Source organism: Meleagris gallopavo, chromosome 7 (assembly GCF_000146605.3).
Source record: "Meleagris gallopavo isolate NT-WF06-2002-E0010 breed Aviagen turkey brand Nicholas breeding stock chromosome 7, Turkey_5.1, whole genome shotgun sequence".
Lineage (NCBI taxonomy): Eukaryota > Metazoa > Chordata > Aves > Galliformes > Phasianidae > Meleagris > Meleagris gallopavo.
The window spans coordinates 34,109,160-34,131,761 of NC_015017.2; the positions used below are offsets into that span (position 1 = coordinate 34,109,160).

Sequence of the window (22,602 nt, forward strand, 5' to 3'; positions counted from 1 at the left end):
TGCTCCACATAACTGCAGCATATGTATGGTGCAACTGTATGGTGCCAGTCTTTTTGCAGACTGTCAGTCTTTTTCTAGGACAGAATTTTTAAGTTTATAAGTGAAGGGTCACTTTAGCCTTGCTAGTTGCTAAATTCCTTATTCTCCTGTACACAGCTATATTCCTCAACTTGTTAACGCATTCTTTTTTCACTGTCAGCCAGCTGTTGTTCAGTATTACTCAGAATAATAATTACAAAAAAGTCAATAGTGGAGCCACTGAAGGTCTGTGTGAGCTTAGACACCACTGAGGAGGCATATTTCAGGTGCGAAAACATTCTCTTCTTCCAGCTTTTGCTGTTGTATTAGCACCCCTCTAGCAGAGGTTAATTTTGGAACAGGCAGAGTAACTCCATGTCATTCTTTAATATTCCCATCCATCACCTTGCTGTTTTGTTTTTGGTTGTTTTTTTTTGAAAATCCGATTAGAAAGTAGCTTACTTCTTATTTGATTCAATTAGCATCTTCTAGTGCTAATGCAGTAAATAGCATTCCAGTGTTAACTGTGTATAAGTTTAAAAAAACAAAAACACTGCAGATAATAGCATTGGGAAAAGTATTTATCTGTCAGTCATGTGTATTAAGGTCAGTGAAGCATGGATTCATTTCTACAGCATTTTTTTAGTACATAAATATAAACAACATTCTTTTTGATTCACACTTTCAAAAAAATGGAGAATGTTCTTATTTAAATGCTGCACTATTAGTCATTTCTGTGTATCATTGTTGAATAAGGAAACCAACATTCCTTGCTCCTTTTTAAATCATTTGGTGGTTCTCAAACTTAAGACATAAGAGATCACGTAGAAAGTATGTGCAGAATTTATTGGCTTTCTGGAAGATAGGAGCAGCTGGCTGTCAGTGATTCCAATTTCTTTATTTGATAATTGTACAAATTTGCTTTGAATTTTATGCTAAATGTTAGTTATTAGGTCAGCTGCTGTGTTTTCATAAAATCTGTGTAGTGAATTCAAAAAGCCTTTGAACCCATGGACTGCAGTGGTAAAGCTGTGAGAGAAGGAGAGCAAAACATGGATTGCAGCGCCTGCCTTGTTGCTCTCAGAGCATCCGTGAGCGTAGCCTGGCCTGTTGGCAGGAAGGAGAATTGTGGCTCCCACTGCAACTCTTTACTCTCCAAGTTGGGAGTTTCAGGATTATATCTTTTTGATTATTTTCCTTTCCCTTTACTCTTTCTTTTCTCCTTTTCTGCCCCTCTCCTAGGGAGAATTTCCCAGAAGGGAGTTAGTCTGTTCCTAATGCAGGTGCCAGTCATCTTGCCCGTTCTTTCTCTTGGGAATCATCAATTGACAGTTGGTTAATAGATGGTTTGTTTTGTTTTTATCCAAAAATATTAATCTACACCTTCACATAGATAATTGCACTGATGCTATTGAACAGTGTCCTTAATTGACCACTGTGGTACTGCTGACACAAAATTTGCCTGTAAAAGGAGGGAGGAGCAGTTCTTTCTCTGTTCCTCTTGTTGCTAACTTGATGCTGACTAGCACTAGTAACAACTCTTCTGTGCACCACTGTAACTCAGTAGCCAGCAAAATCTTATCCTAGCAAAAGAGCTTCATGGTTTTCAGTCACTTGTTGAATCACACCATGGAAAAGTTTAGCAGACACAGGAGCTGGTGTAAAGGTAAAGGTGGAACTGTGCCCCAGCAGCATGGGCAGAAGTACAGGGAGAGAAAGGAAAAAAGATGACCTTCCCTTTGTAGCACCAGTGAGTTTGATAATTTACGTGCTCAAAGTATTAGTCTTACTGCCTAAATTAAGTAGTTTCATTTTGAGTTTGTCCGACAGCTTCAGAGATCTAAGCAGTAGCTAGACACAGTAATTCTTTCAGTTATATCTGTAATTTGTATTCTCATAAGAATGAGATAATTTTGATCAATATCTTTTTGCTTAAGGGATAAACATTTTTCCCTTTCATTCTAACAAAAAACCTAAGTGAGTTCTTTGTGTTTTTGGTTAGCCAGGCAGATGGGTGTTTGTTCTACTCATACAAACCCTGAGGTTATGATGCTAACATAAATATGTTTATATTGTACTTAAATTTTGCCTAAAATAATTGAGCTGAAAAATATCTGGAAAAGCTCTTGTTGTATGGCAAGTCTTCTGTTCTCTGTCTCTTTACTTCATTTGATTGTGAAGATGGTTTCATAGCAGCGATGAGAGGAGTCCTGGAAAGCTGGGGCAAATACCAGACTTGCTTCGTGCCTGTCTCTGTGCCTGAACATTTGCTATTACTTTTTCCCAGCTGCTACTTGGGGTTGCATCTCACCTGTCTTTCCTAGGACTGCTAGCTAGAGCTAGGATAGTCAGAAGCTCCTGGCCATTCCTGCCTCAGATTCTAATATGTTCTTTTCTACTTTTTTTTTTTTCCTCCGTACTGTTTTACATGAACTTGAGTGTCTGGCTTCAGGGATAGTACACAGAGGTAATTGAGTTCCAGCCTTTTCTACTCAGATAATACAGTTAAAGCAACTTCTGACTCCTGAGGAGAAATACAACTCTGTATAAACTAGAGCAACTGTTGGGCACTGAGACAAAGTAAACAACTGCATGCTGTTTGGAGATTTCTGAATCACTTGCAGCAATCCTAACTGGGAATTTAGTGCTGACTGTGATTTTGACTATCAGATTAGGGGATAAACTACTTAAAACTAATAAAAATGAGATAGATATTGTACACAGCAGCAGATATTCTTTAAAGTTGTTGAAATGGCTGATAAGCATAAGCTTATTTAAGAAGTAAATTTTCATTTGCCCGTTTTACTGACAGTGTATCTGCTTTGTGTGTTGAACGTAGATTTCAACCCCCACTTCTAATCCAATTTCCTGCCCTGTATTTGATGGATACCAGTTATTCTGTCAGCTGTTCTGTTTTGTTGTTGTTTATTTTTGATGTGTTTTTGGTTTTTCCACCATCATGATATCAATAATTGCTTCCAAGAAGAATGGAAAATCACCTTTTCTCTTCATCTTCTTTTCAAAAGAATTGATTTCTTCCATCCTGGGCAGAGCAAAGCTTCCTATCTTTATCTTCGTTGCCTAACAAGGAGCAGATAGGAGTCTTGATGCCTATTACAGAAATTGGATTAAGCTGAGTAGATCCTGTTCCCAGAAATATCCTCACTCATTACAAGTCAATTTAGCACATTGCAAATTATGGTTTTCAAGTCAGAAACTGAAACAAAAGATCCATTGGTTTTACATGTGTCATGATTCTGTCAAATTGAGTGGTTTTGCTTCATGACTTCTTTTGATGTCTTTTTTTTTTAATCACTTGCACTTTGGATTACAGAAAAGAAGGCAGTAAAAGCACAGCATTGATGGTTTTTTATTTTTCTGACTGAAAAGCGTTTGCCTTCCTTGCACAAGACTTTCATCTCACAACTTATAATGGCAATTTTCCCTCTGAAAAGGGGCATGTTCAGGACAATTGTCTGGACTAAGTGATTACTGCTTTTCAGAAGGAGAAATGAAAGAATTTAGGGTGATCTGTGGTATACTGTTATCTAGATGATAAAGAAGGGGAAGAGTGTCCATTTCAATTTATATGCTGTCTAGACTGTTCAGAAGGGTGTCCGTGGTCTGTTGCAGCACATAAAAATACTTAAGTCTGTTTAATCCAACCTGTGTAATAATAGAAACTAGCATTGAATGATCTCAGCTATGAATTTGTCTCAACTAGAAGGAACTTCAGTGGTGGGATGTTATCCAAGTAACTCACACTTGTGGCTCACAAATCACAAGATTGCTCTATGAATTTCAGTGAATCTCTGGTGGGTTTTTGTTTGTTTGTTTGTTTTTTAAGGAAAAATTAGGTAGGCCAAAATTCAGTTTCCTATTTGTATCTGTTGCTGTTAATATGAAGCAGAGGCTAAATTGGCAGGCTTTAAATCTATCTGCAGTTGATAAATCTGTTCATAGCAATTGATAAGATTATTTGCAGTTAGGTTGCTTTAGAAAGTAAGGACTTTGTGTACTAATCTTCTGATTGCCATAAGGAAGCATAGATCTTTGCAGTATGAGTTGCACTGAGGTGAATGTATAGAGACAGTAGTGATTACTGTCATTACACTTGTGACCTGGGTAGTGTGTGGGAGGTAAATTCGATTTTAATTTCTGGGATTATATGTGCAACTGTACACAATCTCTTTTCTTCAGCCTGTAATCTTTTAAAATACTTTTTCTAAATGTGATTTAAATGCTGTCAGTTAAACTGAAAAGCATCTGCATTCAAATTGTGTAAATGTCGAAGGTTTGTATGAGCGCCTTCCGAAGTCTTAAATCACCATCTGGATTGTCTGGAAAAAACAAACCCAGCAACCAAACAGCTCTGCTTATCCTTCCCTGTGTTTCTGTCATCGTTTATTTCCAGTTTGTTCTTTCATCTCTAATCCTTTCCCCCCCATTAACGATTTGATGTTTTGAAAACACGGCCAGGTCTTTTTATTTTCCATGCTTCTTTAAGCCCAAACATCTGTAGTATCTCGTATTTATCAAACTCTGTTGCTGGAGATTTGAAACTGATCTGTGGCTGGGGAACACGGTCTGTGTGCCATGGCCTCGCTCCGCACACCGCTGCCATCCCCTCAGTGGTGCTGAGGCACAAGTGCAGCTCGGGTACTCGAGCAGTGAGTGAGCATGGATTAAGATCCATCCCTTAGCACTTGAGGAGGAGAAGTTAAATGTCAAATGCTGTTTAAATGATCACTTAAAATCTTTCCTCGCCAAACCTCTTTTGCAGGGTGATGGCTTTTGGTTCTTTTTAGGGGGTAGTGAGGAGGCCAGGAATACTGTATTTGTTCATTTCATGCTTGTATCTTGTGAAGTGCTGCCTTGGGCTGTTTTTACGATCACCATTTTCCAGCATAAGGTTGTAATATCCTATTATATACAACGCAATTTGTTTACAAGCTGGTTAGACTTACAATTGTGGAATGTAAAGTGTTTGCTTTCTTTTGTTTCATTGTAAATCCTACTTGCCAACTTCAGTTCTGTAGTAGCTGTTGAAACAGGATATGGCTTTTTCTCTTGTAACGTAAAGTTCTGTATTTAGCTAGCTTCTGTGACATGAATTTATGTGAAACCATTTGCACAATGGTGATATTGACAAAGCAGTAGAACTGCTGAAAGGCTGGGCACTGTCATATGACCACAGAAGTTTTCTATTAATCTCATTCTAGGAAGCTCATAGCATGCAACATTTTTCACGTTCCTTTGAGCTAAGATGCAGCATGTGGGAGGCACTTAAGATCTTTCAGGATACGTCTTTTGGCCCCATCTTCCTGCATGTACTGCAGCTCCTCGTGTTGAAAGGGAATGGTTTAGTGCAGATTCTTTACTTACATTGGTTAAAATTCTTTGTAACCACAGAAGAAATGGCTCATTTGTTTCTCATTTCACTTTAAACATCTGGATGTTTTTCACTTGTTGGTTTGTTTTTCTGAAACTGTTCTAATTATCTTGTTACTCACATGGAAATTCAGTAGTTCAGCTGGGGTAACAGAAGGTATTCTTGGTGTTCATTATCATCTGTACTGCTTTTATAATAAGCCCAGGCATAGTTGTGAGAAATGTGTTTGGGGAACACAGTACAGAGATCCTTGTAAGCTTTGTTTCAGCATATCTTTCAGAGTTGAGTTACAGCTCTTTGCTTTGGGATATTTCTGTCACATCCTTGGGATACATCTTGTTTGGTATTTGCTACCTGTTGTTGCCTGCCCCTTCAAACACACACTCTTGTGGGCGGTGGCGTTATTTATTTCTCAGGAAAGGAAATCTGCAAAGAAGGAAGATGGAACTCTGTCAGTGTTCTAGAAATTTGTAAAACCTGGTCAAGGGCACTTACTTGAGTTGAATAAAAGTATCTTTTATAATTCCAGATGCCTAAAATATAGATTATGTACTGTGCTTGTAGATTAATGACAATGAAGAGAGAATTGTTTGTAGTTAGAGGGTTTTCTGAGCTTTCATGGCCTGTTGCTCTTCCACAGCTGCTGGGCTTTTTTGTTATCTGTTTTTTTCAGACTTTGAGAAGATACATTCTTTATAGGAATAATTTCACTGGGATGCCAACAGAAAGCTTATATGACTACTTTGTAACTCTGTAATACCTAAATGCAAGTCTGATGAAAACTATTACTGCTGCTACTGGCAAAGCAAGTAGAATGAATACATGTGAGAAATGGAGACTGTGCTTTTTTTCTTTAAATGGATATTCAAAGAAACCCTACCCCCAAGTAAAATTATTGTGTTTTTCAGTTGTCAATATTTTTAATGCATCTATTTATTCATTTAGGCGTTTGAAAGGGATGTTCTTGCTGACTCAAGACAACATCGTTCTGTCCGGGACTTTACACTGGGGATAAGGACATGGGACTCCTCCTGCCAGATTCCAGATGGTTCATTACAACTGACATCTTCGTTGACAACTGTGAAAAGGAACTTTGGATTATTTTATTTTATTTTTGTGGGAAACCACAATCCCCAAACTGTAGGACACATCAGGTAATAAATCCATATGCTTACTTAGACTTTTCTGTACGTTATTTGAAGGCTTGAAGCATGTAGAACATACTCTTTGTTTCCTTAAAGAAATCAAATATTCTTGGTATTACATCTTCTACTCCAACTAAGTAATGGGAATAAATTGTATTTTGTATTTCTTAGGGAAAACTAAAGTGGTTCCATTATTGGCTCTAATCATTAGAGTTCTCTTTATGTAATCGATTGTTATTAATAACTGTTGATAATTTTCATAGTAATTGCTGCTTCTGTCTTTGCTTTTGAGAGAGTGCTTAATTTAATATCAAGGCTAGTTTCACTACGTTTAGTGTGTAAGAGAGCTCCTGCATTTGGAACCTGTCCCATTGTTTACTGTCAATTAGAAAGCTTAAAATTTTAATGAAACTCATCTGTGTTTGCACGCTTGGTTCATTGTAATTTATCTACTTACTCTCAACTCTTTATGTGTAATTCTTTCTTCCTTTCAAATGAGTAAATCTCTCCTTGTTTCTGTTGGAACCTAACTTGATTTGGAGCGTTGGAATGCTTAAGAATTTGTTTTTAAAATACAGAAAGGAAAATCTGCAATTGTCATCCAACAGTGTGGTACTTAGTTCTCTCATATAGAAAGCGTGACATTATGTGCTTCTGATAGAAGTGGTAAAAGGAAAATGATCACTCCTTACTTCTGATATGAGACAGGAAGAATGTAACAGGAAAGCAAATCTTCACAGCAAAGCAACTTTTATTTGGATAGCTGCTTAGGTGTGTGTATTTCTTTCAAAAAAACTACTCAGTGATTCACTTTTTCTTTGTCCTGAAGGTTCCGTGTTTCTTGTAGAATTTTAAAATAATCTTTTCTAATGAGGATGTCTGATATTCTTACTGTAAAAGATGAAACTGATGCAATGAAGGGTTCAGAAGCTGAATTTAAAGATACAGATCCAGTTGAAAACCTTATAAAATCAGGAAGTCAAGAGCAGATTCAAGTGGAAAAGGATGAAAATTGCCCTGATAGCAAAAACAATATGCCGGTAAGAAGCTTTTCTCTTTATTTTTCACTGATGGATTGTGTTAAATGAGTCTTTCTCATTGTGTTCTCATTTTTATCATGATCTCCTTACGTGTTACTTTGACACAGATCAGGAGAACTTTTATTCACTTCTCTGTTTATATTCATATATATGTATATATATGAAGGTCAGTCATTTTTGATTGTTTGATGTGGATAAGTGCTTTTCACAGGAACCAGACAGGTTGTGTGTTATTTTGGCTTTCATGAGTGCACATGAGAAGCTAAGTCAAGGCTTTTCTATTATAGCAGAACAAGAGGAAAATTTGGCACTTCAAACATCTTCAGCTGTTGCTGAATATTGTCTGTATTTCAGAGAATTTGCTGTATTGTGAATACACTGTATAGAATAGTAAGATTTGTTCAAGACACTGAAATATTGAGTGTTCTAGTATGGATAAAGCACTACAGAACAGCTCAGCATGCCTACCCTGAGTAGGAGTGACCAACCCAGGGGTTCTGAGCTATGAGTCGCTCAGGTTTAACTCTTACAGAACAGCTGTCCTGCATGAGGCTGAAGTAATCAGATGTCAGTGATCCAAGTCCTAGGTATTAGAGGATTCAAATCAGCAATCTGGGTCCAGCCGTTCTCTCTCCATCAGTGGGGAGGGAAACAGTGAGTTTTCATCCCATTTTGGCTGCCAGCAGTACTTATGTACCTTCCCTTTTCCTCAGTATTCACCCACTTGACAGCTGTGGTGTGCAATCTATCAGGCTGGAAAGGTTAGGTTATCCTAACAGAAATATCCTAACAGAAAAGTTGGTATGTATAAATACATGATCTTTGCAAGATAGGAGATACACCTACAGAAACTTGTGGCATCAAATTTTGAGTAAGATGTACAGGAGGTAAATACTGTGAAATCGTTTTGTATTAAGAAAGCAAACACACCAGTGTTAGCACCATTTAAGAACGTGTGGCAGTGTATTTGATACCTCTGAGATTCAGTTATGCAGTTACTATGCAAGCTCAGGAGCTCTAAAAGATAGGGCTGTCGCATGGGACAAACTGGCTGACTACTGGCTGAGGCCTAGAAAAAGAGTCAGATTTCTAAGAAGACATAATTTCTTCTCAAGCACGAGCTTCTAACTTTCTATAAGAGTTCTTCCATCTGTGGGTGGTTAATAAAAAAAAAAAAATTACGATAAAAATAATGATCAGGGTATGGAGTATGCCAGTATTCCTTTGTGAGTTGCAAAAACAGGAGGGTGGCTTATTAGATTCTTGTTATTGAGAATTGAATACAACTTTCTTTTGGGACTAGCTTTGTTCATGACTAGCAATTCAATATTCTGCTGAGTGAAGTAGGGCTTATCTGCTAGTTTAATTTGCTTCCAAATGAATCTTGTCAACTACTGTAATAACACAGTTCTATTTTTTAATATCTTCTGACTTTATTAAAGCTGGTATCAGTGTAAACAGATAGCTTTATGGAAAAATAAAGTCCTTAAAATGAAGTATTTTGCCTGTAACATATGAGAAGCAACTACTGAAACATGGGTAGATATTAAAGCTGGTAATCTCTTTAATCAATGGAATATCCCAGTAGTCATCACAAAAAATGAATGTGTATGTTTCTTTTCCAGCAATTCAGTAACTTGGAAGAATCTCATTCACATTTTCTCATTCAACAAGTAGTGTAGAAGCTTATGAGGATCAAGTGGCAGATTGCCTTCCTACAGACAGGCATTCCTGCACAGAGAAATGAAACTGTCCGTGGCTACGGGCTTTGCTTTTAGCTTTGGCTTCTTTGGCAGAGGTTTTGGTTGGTTGGTTTTGTTCTTGTGTGGGAGTAATATCTGGTGACAGGGATAATTATACAACATACCCATAGCATACTCACCAGGAAATGTACAGCTATGTAAAGAAAACGTCTTTTTGATGCAGACAGTTCTGTCTTTTTCACTTAGTATTAATGTGGATGTTGTGTCCAGGAGTCTCTGTCAGAACCAGAACATTGCCATTACATGAATGGTGTAATTAGAAATCGAGCTAGTTGTCTGAGAGAGCACTGATTTCAGGAGTGGTAGTGCAGTCTGTGAAAGTTAATGTCACTTGTGCTATGGTAGCTGATAGTGCAATTATGTATGTTTATACACTTCCTTTCTAAGTTGCAAATTAATTTATTTACAATCAAATAAGAGACTAGCTGTGATTGTTCCTCTGTCTAAACCTATCAAGTTTGTATGCTTCTGGGTCTCTGTAGTTTGAGTAACAGGCCATTATATTTTGACAAAAAGTTTTGACTAAATTCTAGATTATTTTGAGACATTGTGCACTAGTCACCAATTTGCTGTTGTGTACAATGGAAATGTGAAAAATATCTCATTAGAGTACAGGGGTATCTTTCCCAATCTTTTTAAGTAGTGTAAGAGTGGCACAGACCTTTTTGTTTTTCTGTTCCACAGCTAAGTTCTCTGAAGCCTTTCTTTGCCTTATTCTCAGCTATCTTGGTTTCTTCAGTTTTTACTTGTCTTTGTTTCCAGAATGTGACTTAATGATTTTTAATAGGCCCATGATTGGATAGACTCTGTTCAGCTTTTGAACTGTTGAAAATGCTTCTGTAGCCAATGGTGAAACTATTTTTCCAATTTTGATCATTAGTCACCTTCTCCTGTGTCATGGAAAATTGCTGTCAGTACTCACCAGTACAGGACAGCAACTAACCATAGATCATGCTGTTTTTTCTGTCATTGCGAAGCTATGTTGTTAGGTAGGACTCTAACATTTAAGTGGTTTTAAAATCAGTCTAGTTTAGTAGAAAGGTAAAAAACCTCTTTTGGTTCAGATCTGCCACAAGTCTCATCTGTCCTCTGAAATGTCCAAGCAATAAATCAGAAATACACAGACCTTTCTTAAGATTTTTCATGCTCCTGTGTTTGCCGCCTTGTGCCTGACCTGGTTTTATCCAGTTTCTTTATAGCACAGAATGATAGAGGAAGGCATGTTAATGTTCCAGACTTTTACGTTGTATTTGGTATAATTGATGTGTGGGGTAGTTAGGAAAAAATAAAGTCAGATGCTTCCTCTGAAAGTCCCTGGTTGTATTTGACTGCATGTGTTTGGTGAGCGATCTTAACTTCCGTTTTTACTTTGCTGGTTGCATTGTGTTAATTAGTTGGAAATGGAGCATAGTACATCGTCTCAACTGTTTTTCTTTAAGACAAAAACGTGATCAATCTTTTCATTACGCAATTTTTTTCTTTGTAACACTTGTTTTTAAAGTGTCTTGATATCATGTCCAAAATTACTAATTACGGGGCATAAATGTATTTTTAATCTTACTTTCATTAACACAGTGTTTTCTCAGGTTGTTAAAACTCTTTCAGAGCTGCAAATATTAAGAAGTTGCCTAACTCACTACGAATTAGATACTCTAAAGCTCTAAAGCAGCTAAAAATTGTTTGGTTTTCACAAATGAGAATATAAAGATGCAGTATAGAAGCAAAACTTAGCAAATACAGGAATTGGAGCAGAATTAAAATTCACAGAGCTATAACATATTCCTGTCCTGGAACTCCAATGGAAATGTGATTATTCTCCGCTGCTCGGGTTTTGTATAAGTAAGGATCTGGGTCCAATCATCTTAAAGCTGCATGAGTGAAATTACTCTTCATGTCCCAGGACTTTTGGTTTTGTGTTTCCAGGCAGAGACCTTGCAGCATAGACCTTTTCTCACATGAGTTGTCCATGCAATTCAGCCATGCCAAATCTAGTCTGGCATTTATCCCTTACAGTTATGGCTGGACGTGGGGGCTTGTACTTCAGGTTTTGATATTCTTGAAATTATACAGGAAAGCAAGGAATTGAGGCCTGTTAAATAATTATTTTACAGGGCATAAAAATATCTGGTCTTAATATGATGGGTGGAATGATATTCATCTCATGTGCAACTCTGAGGTTGGATCCATTTCAGGCGTGAGAGGGTCTCCCTCTCCCCCTATCCCCTGCTCTTCCCAGTGTGGCTGCTACTGGATTGGTCTCTAAAAATTGTCACATGCTCATGAAGCCAAGCAGCAAAGTATTCAAATACTTTCATTTACTACACTCAGTACCTTATGTTTGAACTCACCTAGGGTAATTAGTGTGGGATTAATTGATAAAAGTTGGGAAATCATCCCATTCTTAAAGCTCAGTAGCTTGATATGATGCAAACTTTGGCACAAAGTGCCAGCTTTCAGGAAACTATGCATACTTTTAGCAGAACCGATAGAAGGACAGAATGTTTTTCAGACACCAACAAGGCTGTCTCTATCGTTGAAGGTATAGGAAAAGCTGAATTGCTGTTGACAAAATCTCAGCAAAGAAAGAAAAAAGAGAGAAGAGAGGTAGCAGTTCAGTTTGCTTTCAGTGCAGCTATTTAAAGTCCTTTACACAATGAAATGAGTAGTATTTAAATGAGCAGCCCTTCTGCTCTTCACTGAAGCTGGGGCAAAGAAGACACTTGATACTTGAGGAAAGTGACATAGCCTTTCATAAAAAAGGGAATATTGTCCATTAAACAAAATCTGAAACGGTATAAGGGATGTTATTTTTCACATACAAATATTAGGCTTACTCTTAGTGAAACCAGTTCTGTTAAAGGTTTTTATATTCATCTGTTTGAGTTCCACAGTGAAACCAGTACTTAAACTATGTTACAGCACTGTGAGTGCCTCTGTGCCTGCACAGCTATCACTGGAGTTTGTTCAAACTCTGCGGTTAAAAACCTGTCAAACACTTTGTTTTGAATGTACATTTCAGTGATGCATGCTGTCCTAAAATGGTGATAATGTTCTTATTTTAAAAGAAACCATTAATAAGAGAAGGAATCTCGGAAGAGAGAGTGTTCATGGATAGTAAACTACTTAACTAAAGCAAAGCTTTTGGTCAGCAACCCGTTTTAAAGTTGTTCTTTATAGCTCTTAATCTTCTAATTATCTATAAAATATAAAATAATAATTAGAACATATATTAATTGCATTGTAAGGGCTTTTTTTCTTTTCTTCTTTCATACCATCATTTTCCAGATGGGTTTCAGGAATAGGAGGAAATTTTATCAAAACATATTCATGTTACCAAGGAAATTGAGACATGAGAATTTTAAATGCAGGAGATCACAGGGAGTTTTAATTACATGGATCTTACTGAGTGAGATTAATGCTTACTGTTTGTTAGATTTATTTTTTTACATCTTTTTTTTATAAATATCTTCTGTTATAAATGAAGAAAGGGAACTTGAGAATAAGCACAATGAAAAAGGAAAAGCATACAGTCTTCAGCCAAAAGCACCTGCTGTTGCTTTCATAGTCTTGACCATCACATCAGTAATAACTGTTAAAACTTTCTCTGTTATGCAGACTTTTACTATTAAGTTTAATAAAAACCTTTTCTGTTGTGCCTATCGTTCAGCGGCCAGTGCAGGCTTTTGGACAGACAGCAAAAAGGTCGAAGGTACAGTAGACTTGTGTGCTGGCATGCTGAGGGAGCCCTCCGTGCTTGATATGAAGCCTTGTTACGTTGTGAACAGTGCCTTTAGTTTTGCCCTTTCTTTTCTGGCAATGAAGCTTTATTTTATTCTGTTGGATTTTTTTGTCTTGCCTAGTTGTCTGCTTTTGTGGTTTGCCTTTATATTTTTGGTGGCTTTTTATTGTTATGGAGAGAAACACTTTCCCAAAGATTTTATTTACTTTCCATTAGATGTGCTCTGTTGTGCTTGATAGTGCCTTCAAACCTGCGATTGCTTTGGTATTTTCTTCCTAAAGGAAGTAATTTATTCAAAATATTAAAAATACTGTTCTCAGCCAGTTTGTTTTACGTAACTTGAATGGAAAAAATAACAGCTTGTGGTGTCTTTATAGAACTTTGATAAGCCATAGTTTTTAATTTTACATACTTTCCTTTAGTCAAACACAAAGTTAAAGTTAGTTCGGAGCCTTGCTGTATGTGAAGAATATCCACCACCTCCTACAGCTGAAATATCACAGGACCTCCAGGTAAAAGTCGCATTACTGAAGTTTCTGAAACAATTTGAAGTAACTTACTATTCAAAAAAAAAAAAAAAGTACTTTTGGGTGCTCTTTAAATATATAGATACCAGATTTAATTAAAAAAAATCAGTACAGCTTTAATAGGGATGGTGATATCTGGTAAAGAATCTGCTGCTTCTGAATCTTCTGAACTCCAGTGACTGGTATCAGGGAATGCAAAGAGGGAGGCTTTGTTAGTTCTTTCAGCTTTCTGGCATTACAGTGTGCGTGGTAGCTAATGCTGTGTGCCTTCATTAAGACAACTAGAAAAACAGTGTGGTTGATATGCAGCGTAACTTAACAGCTTTATATTTAGATGATTTAAGCAGTTTTAAATTCTGGTGTTTTGAGTGAATTTATGCATGTTATTAATAATTGCTGGTGATTCTCTTAACGCATGCCTGAGGTATTGCTGAAGACTAATTTCTTAATATAGACTCAAAGAAAATCCTAAATACTGGGCAAAATATATAAAATGCTTTAAAGTCCAACTTCTCTGACTTTATCTATATCCTTAGAGTGCAATACTATTACCAGTTCTAGTTTGGGTATGGAAGATGGGCACTGAAATGATTTTTGTGCTGCTCTTGTTTTCTCTCCTAACAAAAGTTAAATGATTCTTCATGTCTTCCTCATAAAGCATATTGGCTTATTTTGCTGCTATTTGAAAAGCTTCTGAAGTATCTTTCTGTGAAAAGTCTCACTTTCTGTAACAAGCAAAGGGAACCAGTAGGAGCGGGTGAGAATTTGTTGCTGTTGGAGATCCATTTCAGTTTTGGAGAGTGAAAGAATGTGAGAACTCAAACTAATTAAACATCATAAGAATGAGCCACAAAGTCTCTGTCTAGGTTTTGTTCTTGGAACTGAGAAAAGAGTGTTTTTCCCAGTCCTTCCATAATGTACTTGAAGAGTTTACTGGAGAAATTTTGAAACCGGGCCAGCTAATCTAATAAAAAATCCAATTCTTAGGAACAGCAGTACAGCATGTGGAGTAAGAGATAGAAAGACAACAGAAAAATTGATGCCATGTACTGTGATTTATAATCCTGTAATGTTTCCTGTAAGGCTACCAACACTGACTAGGAGATCAGATCAGGGTTGAAGCAGTAGGGCTTAGCTGTGTCACTGCATCTTATTCCAAGAGGAGAGAATCCTCATTTGATGAGCTGTTCATCCACAGCATATTCCAAATGTAAGTCATCAGGATTTTTTTAGAACTCTTGCACTATATGACACCCTATATTTAATGCTTTAAAATCACAGACTCTCATAGTAAGCATTCTCTGCAGGTGACATTTATTGCAGTGTCTTGTGGGAATCTCTCCTTAGCACTTTGCAATATATGCAGCTTATTTTACCTTTGTAATACACTGATTCTTTATTCTTTTGCCATCCTTTGTCTAAGTTTAGCTGCTGGGGTTGTTCTGATTCTGTGCACTGATATATGAAGTACAAATACTAGCTCAGAATGATTAATTTCAGCCCTTAATAAGGAAAAGCTGGTTTTGTGTCCATGATATTGATGTGGGTAACGAGCAAATTGAACTTTAAGAGATTGAACTTCTGTAACAAAATGAAACAACCCAAAGTGGGAAAAATGAAAACAAAAGGTGACAATCAACAAACAGCCTGTAGTGATGGTTTCAACTGACTTGTGTAAATTCAGATCATAGCTGATTTTAGAGAGTGCTGGTGAAAGTTGAGAACCCAGAATATAGATCCTTTTGAGTAACTGCTCTGAAATGCTTCTTGACTCTTATCTCTTTATTCAAGTGTATTAAGCTGCAGAAATTTTTCAGGTTTTGATGGGTTTGATTTGGGGTTGTTTTTTTTGTTTGTTTGTTTTTTAAGTCAAAATTTGCTGATAATTCATGCTGCTACAGTGAGGATTGGAGATTGGAAAGTCATTTGCTTTACAACAAAGAGTCTGTGAAATCAGTATATTGACAGAGACCAGCTATCACTATAGTGGGATTAAACGAAAATTCTAAGGAACAGAAGCTAAAATATTTTTCAGTGGCTTTCCCATGAAGTAGGTCATGCTTAATTAGGTGCTACAGGTTTTAAAGCATGAAATCATAAGAAAATGCCCTTTGGAACACAGTTTGTTGTCACACTTTGAAGTAGAATTGGTGGCAGTAGAAGTGGCTGTTCAGACAGCTCTCCTTTTTTAGCTCTTGTTGCAGAAAGGAGCATAAAAATGATTACAGTGAAATAGTCTTTAGCCTTGGTAATTCCTGACTATCCTTGCAGGATAGAAGAGTGGTAGGCAAATAGTTGTGGGGCAGCTCTGTGAGCTGGGTTGGGAAGAATCAGATCTTCTACAATGGGATGGGTGACAGCATAAACTCAGTTGTCTCTGGGGAAGCAAAACAGATGTTTGAGAAGCTTCCAAGTAAAAGGAATGGGGAAGTGCCATTACAGGTCAGGATCGGTGGTCCACCTCTTGGGACCACTCCAATAAAGAATTTGTCTCCATTTCTCTCATCTTACTGTGTTTTTGCTGTCTGAGACATGATAGTCCTTCATTAGTAGTTTAGTTAAAGACAAGAAGAGGCACAAAGAACAAGATGTTATTTGTCCAATAGTTAGGGAACTGTTATGTCACAAAAGGAAAGCTCTGTTTTGCTTTATCTGGGAAACAGGTTTCATGATAGTTCCCCTATATTGTATAGAAACAGGGGTTTCTGAGATGCCTGCACACAAAGCTACTTTGTCAAAATACACAAAAGGAATCAAAGCCTTGATTGCAATAAGGTTTGCAAATTCAGCCTGGGTATTTTCTATTCTAAATATTTCATCTTTGTGTGTGAATCTGGTAATGCTGGTCTGTCTTAGAGATTGAAGCATTTGTTTTATTCTGTAATGGAGGGGGAAATGTAGACGATGCACACATTGCATAGAAACATGGTATATAAAATTTGTCTGAAAACTGGAATATTTTCTTTGTCTCAAGATACTTTAGATTCACTTTGAAATAGCATTCAGAGCCAGGAAATATGTGAAAATTCTAAAATATATATTACTTTCTATGTCTTATCAATAGTTTTTGATTTGCTAGTAAGTAATTTCATTTTGTTTGGCTAGAGTATATGTGTGATCGGAAAGAAAGTGAAGACAGTTACTTTCCTTGTTACTACTTCATTTTTGCAGGTGACATAGTGCAGAAAGTTCTGCCACAGGTATATATTGTTTGAAATAATTTTCATGATGACTGACTTTTACTTTTGACAGGAGAAAATTCAAATCCAGTTGTCACAGTGTTGTGAAAAAGAAGAAAAGCCTGCAAAAGATGAAACGGAAAAGGAGAAGTCCAGTGATAAATTGCACAGAAAAATGTTATCAAGAGGTTTGCTATCTGTCATTCTGCTTTTAATTTGCATTTTTAATCACTGTTTTCAGAATTTATTAATGATCTTGTCTAACTTTTTGATGGGAAAAGTCTCATGGAAGTGTTTTTTAAATGTAAAAAATGACATTGCTTTCTTATGACTGAAAGTTCGTTTCTTCAGAGTTCCACTATCTAAGAACGCTCTGTTTGCATGAACCATAAGGGATTTTTGGACATGTTAATGATTAATATTTCATTGTTTCTTGTTCACCTGACTATATGGTCATTCACACACATACTTTTGGTAGCATCTAGATTATAAAAATCCTTTGGAGTAAGGATTGAACTTGATAAGTTAGAATGACAAGTATGATGCATGCATGTTAATATTCTTGCAGTCTGGATTGAAGGCCTATTCCACTTGGAACAGAACTGCAGAAATTAATCATCACTGTCTCTGTCCATGTTATCTGTTGCCATGTTCATTGCATATAAGTTGGAAATTCATTGAGCAGCTCTTGGTTTAAATGAAGGAGACAGAAGTCTAGTAATCTTGTATCAACCAATATGTAGGAAATATCTTTAAACCTAGTATCCTTTTCATGAGACTGCTAGCACTTGTCTGCCTTGTCTCTTTCTCAATTCCATGAGGCCTTCTTCATGTGACGTTTCTGTACATCTTATCCCAGCTGGTAACCAGGCATTCATGAAACAAAAAGTGCCAGGATGCAGAACTTGGCTGCATTTATAAATGTCAGTCTTCAAAATGGTGCCTCAAGAAACAAATGTGTTGTTAGAGCTATCTTGCTCAACCTCTGTAGTGCGTGCCCACCTTCTAAAAATTAAAACAAAAAAAATTGTGCTGTTGCTTCCTTGAAACAAACAAACAAACAAACAAAAAAGCCTGCTTATATTCTGTATCCAATGAATTTTGTGCTCCTTAGTGCAGTAGTCCCCTCCCTTGTTGCTAGTAGAAGCTAATTTGCCAGGACTGTGCTCCATACTCAGCACAAAAAGACTTAAAACATCAAGGTCTGAGGCACCTAAGTTTGAGCTGTGCCTACCTTGGGCATAGGCTGACACTTACATAGTTCTTGAAAGAAGTGTAATTCCAAAATTATTAACCCATCTGTAGCTGATAATTCTGAGATCTGTAACTGTGGAATGTGCTGGTGAAAGGGAAGGTTTGTTGTTCAAGTATTTCAGTGACACAAATTATTATTAGGAAATATTTTATTCTTACTCTGAAACCAGAACAAGACAGAAGGCTGTGGCAGAATTCCTGAACATGACGTTGTGGAAAGCAAGACCAATAAAATGAAGGTTCTTAATACTACAGAATAACAATAGTGAAGGCTAAACTGTTACTGAATTACAGTATTTCTTTGGGCAACATCCAGTTTTTTGGTATATCAGCTACTGGTCCATGAAAGTGTATACAGCAGTGCAGTGTAGTATGTTGGAGAAAACTTGGAGGGTGGATGGAAATGAGATGACTGAAAATGATAAAATACTCCTTCAAAATGTAAGGAATTTGTTAATAAGACTGACAGTGTTACTGAAGCTTTTGCCTCTTGTGTTGTGCTTGAATTGGAGAATTAAGAGAGACAGGGTTTTTCAGCTTTTTTTCTTCAAACTTTTTCTCTGGAAATTGCAAATGTTGCAGCGTGTCTACTAGTTAAACAGTATTGATCCATAAAGACAATGTTCATCAATAATTAGGAAAAAGATATGTTTGGTGGTTTTTGTTTTTTGGGTTTTTTTTTTTTTCAAAATGTAATTCTGCTCTCTTCCATCCTACCTCTAGATTCCAGCCAAGAGTACACAGATTCCACTGGTATAGATCTTCATGAATTTTTAGTAAATACATTAAAAAACAATCCCAGGTAAGCATCAGCAAAATCAACTTGCAGTTTTTCTGTCTTTGCTATAGCACCATGTTTTGTTGGTGTTTGTTTGTTTTGGTTTTCATTATTATTAATATTATTATTATTGTTATTTTATTTTCTTCCTCTTAAATGTTTACCATTACATCAATTATTTGATGAGATTTTGTTGTGAAGACTATCTGAAAACCAATCCACTATAGTTTGTGTGTTATATAAACACAGGTTCAGGATCCTGACCTGTTATAAATGCTTTTCCTGTTTAATGAGCAAATAAGTTCTGTCTGTGTGCAGCTCTATCTGAAGAGACTCTAATACTCTTTAAAATTTGTACTCAGCATCTTCTTGTTAGATACCAGATTGCGTTCTTTCACTTTAACGTGCCTTGTACTGAATGTATAGACAGCTTATTTTAGTATGTAATATATAAATCACAGGAACATGTATCTTCAATCTACACATCAGAAACCAAATCTGACCTTATCCAAGTCTATCATTTGTTAGGAAAAGTTGAAATGTTTCTGTTGCTTTGAAATTGGCAGTACGCTGTCCATCTGGTTTGTTCTTTCCCTCAACAGTTTAATACTCGATCTGTGGCGTAACATACAAGGCAAGAAATGAGCTTAGTGGAATTGTGCTGCTCTTGTGAAAGATATTCCTGTTATTTGTTAGTTGCTTAGATTATAGTTGTGATTTACAATGTGACAACGTATGGATATTCCATTTTATTGGAGGAGTCAGGGAGGGAACAAAAAAGAAAAGATTATTGTAATGGACCAACGCGTTTTGTCCTATACAGAAGACATCAGAAAAATTAGAATGCATAGGCCTGTATTAGTCTCTTACTTCAGCCCTACTGGAAGTCATAAATCATCCTAGTGAAAACAAGCTTATAGGCAAAGGCTTGGTGGGGGTTTACCTGTTATCATAATAACTGATGTGTGCAAACAATGACCTTTTGACAGTTTCATTATATGGTAATGAGATATTGAAATTGGCATATGCATTTTTAAGATTATTTTATGGTGTTTCAGCTGATACTCATTTCAATCATCTTGAGTTTTAGTTTTTTGTATTCTCTTAACATCACATTGCAGTGTGTGTCAGGTTGTAACTGCTCAGTTGTAAGTATGTTGCAGGAATGCCTTCTGTTACCAGCACCTACTCAATCTGTTTCTCTGTGATCCTGTGATTCACAATTCAGGGGGCAATTGAGGCCTCTGCAAATCTTGCTATCCATGCTGACCAACAAGAACAAACCTAGTCACTTTTCCTTTTTGAGCCTTCTTGATGACTGACTTTCTATTGATAGTACCAGGAAGAAATTACTTGCAGGCTCTTTGTACTGTGATTTCTGAGATGAGAACAGTGTGGATTCAATAAAATACAGCTTAGTGGAAAATAAGTACTTTCTCCTAGAAATAAATAAATATTGTATTAGACACCTGATGATCCTGTTTATAGTCTTCCATAATTCCTTGATCATAGATACTATCTGTGTATTCTTAAGATGAATACAGTTGGAGTTATTGGAGTGTCTCATATATGAGTTGCTGTGTTTTTATTTTCAGGGACAGAATGATGCTGCTGAAATTAGAACAGGAAATTTTAGATTTCATTGGTAATAATGAGTAAGTACTGTACTCTTGTAAGGAAAAAAAAAAAAAATACAAGACTGTTCCTGTTTATTTAATATAGCTACCATTCCTTTCTTCCAGAGCTCCAAGAAAAAAGTTTCCCCCAATGACATCTTATCATAGAATGCTGTTGCACAGGGTAGCTGCTTACTTTGGATTAGAGCACAACGTGGACCAGAGTGGGAAGTCAGTCATAGTAAATAAAACTAGCAATACAAGAATGTAAGTGTAAAAGTCTTGGAAAAACTTTATGGTACATATATTTAACTCTTGAGTTATAATGATGCTGCATCTGCAGCAATATGGGTTTGTTCATTAGGTAGCATGCAGCAAGGAGAGGTGTTCTGAGTGTTACATAATAATGTGATCTGTTGCATGTTTCAAGCTTTAGCAGTGAAAAAGTATTTTGTTTGCATAAAATATGAACTTACATCTACTATTATCTGTTTAAAGATTGATACCAGCTTCAAGTACCTCCTTTTGTTTGGATCAAAGCAGGACCAGTCCTTATCTTAGAACAGGCCATGTTTGGATAGGGTGAACAGAGGGGAAAAGACTTACTGAGCTTTGGTTTTTGTACTATAAAAATCTACTACAAAAATTTAGGCTTTGAAATCTGTTGTTGGAATAACGCGGCCTGCAAATCTCACAACCTCGCAAAGTAAACGTAACAAGGAAGGCAAACAGTGGAAGTGTCAACCAGGTTAACAACTCTGCATGCTACTTTATTGTGATGGCTGGGGAGTTCTTGGAGAAAACTTACAAAATGCTAGCATTGGAATCAGAGCATCACCAAATTCCATGTGTAGTTGATGCTTCTGTTCTCAGGACTCAGCTATTCTGTATTCTGCACTTGCTCTGTCTCCTCCTTCTGCCACCACAGAAAGATGAAGGGCTAATGTGTTGACTATATTTAAGTTTTGTGTACCTACTTTCTAGTTTTAACTTAATAAATTTGCATGACACTTTTTTTCTTGAAGTACACTGATATGAGCATGAAAATAGGAGTTTACAGCTCCTGCATCCTCATCATAGAAGACTCTCTGCAGCTTTGAAGGAATAAAATCTTATTATCCATCCTAATCTAAGAGTCAGCAGAACTGAAACAACGTACCATACGGAAATTTTACTTTAGCAGATAGTTTCCCTCTCAGAATTTATTAGAAAATTATATAGGGCCTAAATATATGTTAGATAAACTTAAGTCTTTTTGTATTTGTTTTTGATTTGGCTCTACATACTCTATCAGAAATTAATTACAAAGGCATACATTTCAAATCTATTGTCTTTGCATCTACTGGCATGCCTAGACTGATAATTCACACATGGAATAAGAACTTTTAAAATATGATTTCTTGTTGTTATTTTTTAATTTGTTGCCTTTTTTTTTTTTTAACTTGGCCTCTGGAAGCCCCATGTAGGCATAGTTACTAATTAGCAGGCATTTCATCCAACCTGCAGACAGGAAGAGTCTTAATGTTTTCAGTATTCTTATTTTAAATCACTTCAGATATAAAATAAGAATTTAGAAAGAAAACCTTGGAGATCTGCTCCATGTTGAATAAAACCAAACTTACTTTTCCTCATAGGCAGATTCCCGGCTCCAGCGCCGATCAGTGATGTTACTGACATCAACAACCCAGTGCATACTGGGACGTCTCAGTGGAGTGGGAAGTTGGTGATTGCAGGGCAGTAAATTCAGGGACCTTAAAAAGAAAGAGGTAAGACAGTCTAAAGGTTCTCTGAAATGCCTGCTAATTATATTTGGGCATCCAGTAACTAACAGTTAGGCTTGACTGTTTTACAGAAAAAGATCTCCTGATTTTATATAAATGCCCTGAGTAACAAGTAAAGATACAGAGAAGAGTACATATACATTTTTTCTTTCAATAGGCAAATTCTTCTTGATTGTCTGAGAAAATCTTACTGTAGTAGTAGCAGCTTCATTGTCTAGGTAGTTGGTATCCATTTTTTATTTAAAAAACAAAAAAAAAAAGTTTGCCAAATATTTCACTTCCTTTCACAAGGTAGATAAAGAACCAAAAGAATATATATTGCTTCTTCCTCTCACTTTGATCTCATGAAGCTCTTGCTTGCCTGCACTGT

General features: G+C 36.5%; 1 protein-coding gene across 14 annotated transcripts in view; it reads left to right on the forward strand.

Annotated features, from left to right (window-relative positions):
• Nucleotides 1–22,602, forward strand: part of R3HDM1 (R3H domain containing 1) — a 64,777-nt gene that overhangs the window by 16,130 nt on the left and 26,045 nt on the right. For 11 of the 14 annotated variants that reach the window (XM_031554267.1, XM_019617326.2, XM_010714028.3 and 8 more), the window contains 8 exons: nt 6,356–6,564; nt 7,385–7,595; nt 13,026–13,067; nt 13,520–13,609; nt 16,877–16,991; nt 18,781–18,859; nt 20,431–20,490; nt 20,578–20,718. In XM_031554267.1, the coding sequence (XP_031410127.1) occupies nt 7,425–7,595; nt 13,026–13,067; nt 13,520–13,609; nt 16,877–16,991; nt 18,781–18,859; nt 20,431–20,490; nt 20,578–20,718 (698 nt within the window). In that variant the 5' untranslated portion in view covers nt 6,356–6,564; nt 7,385–7,424. The remainder of the gene's footprint in view (nt 1–6,355; nt 6,565–7,384; nt 7,596–13,025; nt 13,068–13,519; nt 13,610–16,876; nt 16,992–18,780; nt 18,860–20,430; nt 20,491–20,577; nt 20,719–22,602) is intronic. The other 3 variants (XM_010714032.2, XM_010714041.2, XM_019617328.2) reach the window with 2 other exon arrangements.